Genomic DNA, 4,048 nt, shown 5'->3' on the forward strand with positions numbered 1-4,048 from the left:
CTCACTCTCTTTCTCTGGACCTCTCTCTCTTTCCACACTTCGCTACCCTGGTTCCTTCTGTTTGTCTGGGGTTGTGTGTGTGGTTTGATGCTAGCCACAATGGGCTGACCGGAAGGGTGTGTGTGGTTTGTTAACGACGCCCGCCGCGCAGCGCTGTCTGACACAGGTAAATGAGCACATAGACAGAAGAGAGACTGCTGTCGACTTGATGCTTATTGGCTTTATTCTGCTGTTCTCATTCTGACTGGATTCTATCATTAACAATATACTACAGGACTACATATTTCCGTTATCGAGGACTTTTTAGGTATATACATTCATATGCCTTGCTATGTTGTTGTCTTAGGTCTCTCTTTATGTAGTGGTGTCTCGTCGTGATGTGTGTTTTGTCCTATATTTACATTTGAAATCCCAGCCCCCGTCCCCGCAGGAGGCGTTTTGCGTCTTGGTAGGCCGTCATTGTAAATAAGTATTTGTTCTTAGCTGACTTGCCTAGTTTTAATGAAGGTTATATAAATAAAACAAATATTCTCATTGTGTTAGCCATATTCACCTTGCTTTGGTCAGGCCTTGGAGTCAGCAAACTGTCTATAGAATTGCAATTCATTCCAATTCTTTGCCACTGTGACTCATGACATGAGTCATGTTAAAGAGATACTTCAGGATTTTGGCAATGTTTCCCAGGAGTCAGAAGAACTCGTGGATACCATGTATATGTCTCCGCATGCGGTTTGAACGTAGTTGCTAACTAGAGTTATCGCAAGGCCTAGAAGTGTCTACTTCTAACGTCCTTCATACTGGACTCAAACATACAACTGGTATCCACAAGTTCATCTGAGGCTGGGGAAGTAAATAAAGGGCCTCATTGCCAAAATCACAAAGTATCCTCTTAAGGCCAGGCACAGAAAGTGAAAGTAAGTGAATTGAAATTGAATCCCTCCTCAATGGAAAAATAATTGGCAGAATTCAATTTGGTTTAATCCCCTTTACTGAATGGAGTTGGGTGGGGAGAAACAATTTAATGGCCCCTGCTTCCCTGCTGTTGGGTTAAAGAAGCTCTCTGCTAGGAGGCATTCCGGCTCAAACATACTCTCCAGTGGCTCAGAATCCCAGGTTTTTAGGAGCAACTGCGCAGCCATTGTGGATATGGTCCATAACTGGCCAGCCTGAGCCATCACACACAGCCATCCAAATCCATTACCCAGATGTTAGTAGGAAATATATGGGAGCGTTCAGGAGGGACAGATTGACTGGGCTATTTTGAGCCGCCCAGGCAGCCGTTTGATAAGACTTATTGAAGAATGAAAGGCTCGGCGACCCACTCCACAGCATTTACATAGAGATGGGAATCAGAGCGGAGGCTCCTGGAATGGCTTTACCTTCCACTGCCCTGGTTGAGAGGATGAGGGATGACAACCGCACAGATCCAGTTCTCTGGACCAGTTCCAGTTCAACCTCTCTTGGACACCATCTTCTGATATTAGAAGGACTGGCTAAGAGGGTCTAGGTAGTGTTGAGTCAGTCTGATACAGATAGTGTAGTATGTACTTGATATTAGGACTGGCTAACAGGGTCTAGGTAGGTTTGAGTCAGTCTGATACAGATAGTGTAGTATGTACTTGATATTAGGACTGGCTAACAGGGTCTAGGTAGTGTTGAGTCAGTCTGATACAGATAGTGTAGTATGTACTTGATATTAGGACTGGCTAACAGGGTCTAGGTAGTGTTGAGTCAGTCTGATACAGATAGTGTAGTATGTACTTGATATTAGGACTGGCTAACAGGGTCTAGGTAGTGTTGAGTCAGTCTGATACAGATAGTGTGGTATGTACTTGATATTAGGACTGGCTAAGAGGGTCTAGGTAGTGTTGAGTCAGTCTGATACAGATAGTGTGGTATGTACTTGATATTAGGACTGGCTAACAGGGTCTAGGTAGGTTTGAGTCAGTCTGATACAGATAGTGTGGTATGTACTTGATATTAGGACTGGCTAAGAGGGTCTAGGTAGGTTTGAGTCAGTCTGATACAGATAGTGTGGTATGTACTTGATATTAGGACTGGCTAACAGGGTCTAGGTAGGTTTGAGTCAGTCTGATACAGATAGTGTGGTATGTACTTGATATTAGGACTGGCTAACAGGGTCTAGGTAGGTTTGAGTCAGTCTGATACAGATAGTGTAGTAGGTACTATACTGAGGAATAACATGGGGTCTAGGTAGGAGATGGTGTGGAGACCCTAACCCCTCGGTCTCCTGTATGTGGAGACCCTAACCCCTCTGTCTCCTGTCTGTGGAGACCCTAACCCCTCTGTCTCCTGTCTGTGGAGACCCTAACCCCTCTGTCTCCTGTCTGTGGAGACCCTAACCCCTCTGTCTCCTGTCTGTGGAGACCCTAACCCCCTCGGTCTCCTGTCTGTGGAGACCCTAACCCCTCTGTCTCCTGTCTGTGGAGACCCTAACCCCTCGGTCTCCTGTCTGTGGAGACCCTAACCCCTCTGTCTCCTGTCTGTGGAGACCCTAACCCCTCGGTCTCCTGTCTGTGGAGACCCTAACCCCTCTGTCTCCTGTCTGTGGAGACCCTAACCCCTCGGTCTCCTGTCTGTGGAGACCCTAACCCCTCGGTCTCCTGTCTGTGGAGACCCTAACCCCTCTGTCTCCTGTCTGTGGAGACCCTAACCCCTCGGTCTCCTGTCTGTGGAGACCCTAACCCCTCGGTCTCCTGTCTGTGGAGACCCTAACCCCTCTGTCTCCTGTCTGTGGAGACCCTAACCCCTCTGTCTCCTGTCTGTGGAGACCCTAACCCCTCTGTCTCCTGTCTGTGGAGACCCTAACCCCTCGGTCTCCTGTCTGTGGAGACCCTAACCCCTCTGTCTCCTGTCTGTGGAGACCCTAACCCCTCTGTCTCCTGTCTGTGGAGACCCTAACCCCTCGGTCTCCTGTCTGTGGAGACCCTAACCCCTCTGTCTCCTGTCTGTGGAGACCCTAACCCCTCTGTCTCCTGTCTGTGGAGACCCTAACCCCTCTGTCTCCTGTCTGTGGAGACCCTAACGCCTCTGTCTCCTGTCTGTGGAGACCCTAACCCCTCTGTCCCCTGTCTGTGGAGACCCTAACCCCTCTGTCTCCTGTCTGTGGAGACTCTAACCCCTCTATTCTCTGTGCCCTATCTAGGATGTAGTGCTGTACTGCCTGGAGAACGGGGTGTGTGACGTCAATCACCGTGACAACGCGGGCTACTGTGCGCTGCACGAGGCATGTGCACGTGGCTGGCTTGCTATCACTCAGCACCTGCTGGAGCACGGTGCCGACGTCAACTGTAGCGCCCAGGAAGGCACCAGGTAGACACATACACACACACACTTTAGCATGGACACTCACTTTCTCTCTCACTAACACACAGGCCAGACATATGGACATGGACAATTGCCTTCCAAGGCTCTGTACATAACGCGAGTGTGTGTGTGGCGTGTCTGTCTCCCTCCCCCCCAGGCCCCTCCATGACGCGGTGGAGAATGACCATCTGGAAGTGGTCCGTCTGCTACTGTCCTACGGAGCTGACCCAACCCTGGCTACGTACTCTGGCCGCAGCCTCCTCCGCATGACCCACTCCCACGGCATGGAGGGATTCCTCTCTGGTGAGACTGCTTTAGAGATGGTGTGTGTGTGTGTTCCTCATCTGTGGAGGACACAGTATCATCCTCGGGAGTTGCCCCGCGTTACCCCACTATCAGGTTACTTAGCAACAGCTGTAGAGGGGTCGTCCTCTAAGGGCTGGCCCTTGTGAGCGGTGCAGTGAGGGGGAGAGAGGTTGCCTGACGACTCAAACGGAATAGTTCCACTGTTCTATGTTCACGACATACTTCAGTCTGAGACTGCCGTCAGGGAGGTCGTTGTTGGGGACGTCAAAATGAGGGTTGTTGTACAAAACAAAGTCACCGGCGATTGGATCATCGCTAACCAATCGGTGTATCAAAGCCAATGACGAATTTTCAAAACACGGCTTTGCCTACATGTGTTCTGGCTCTGGCCCAACACAGCGGTTTCTGGGGGCCA

The 4,048-nt window shown here is 49.9% G+C and overlaps 1 protein-coding gene across 1 annotated transcript in view; it reads left to right on the plus strand.

The window, feature by feature from the left end:
* LOC115129995 (BCL-6 corepressor-like) overlaps positions 1-3,794 on the plus strand; it is a 48,041-nt gene extending 44,247 nt beyond the window's left edge. Inside the window, 2 exon segments of the mRNA XM_065018202.1 lie at positions 3,167-3,333; positions 3,485-3,794. Of these exon segments, the coding sequence (XP_064874274.1) occupies positions 3,167-3,333; positions 3,485-3,779 (462 nt within the window). The 3' untranslated portion in view covers positions 3,780-3,794.
* Positions 3,795-4,048: the final 254 nt, after the last annotated feature.

The sequence above is a fragment of the Oncorhynchus nerka genome, linkage group LG5, assembly GCF_034236695.1.
Source record: "Oncorhynchus nerka isolate Pitt River linkage group LG5, Oner_Uvic_2.0, whole genome shotgun sequence".
Taxonomy (NCBI): Eukaryota; Metazoa; Chordata; class Actinopteri; order Salmoniformes; family Salmonidae; genus Oncorhynchus; species Oncorhynchus nerka.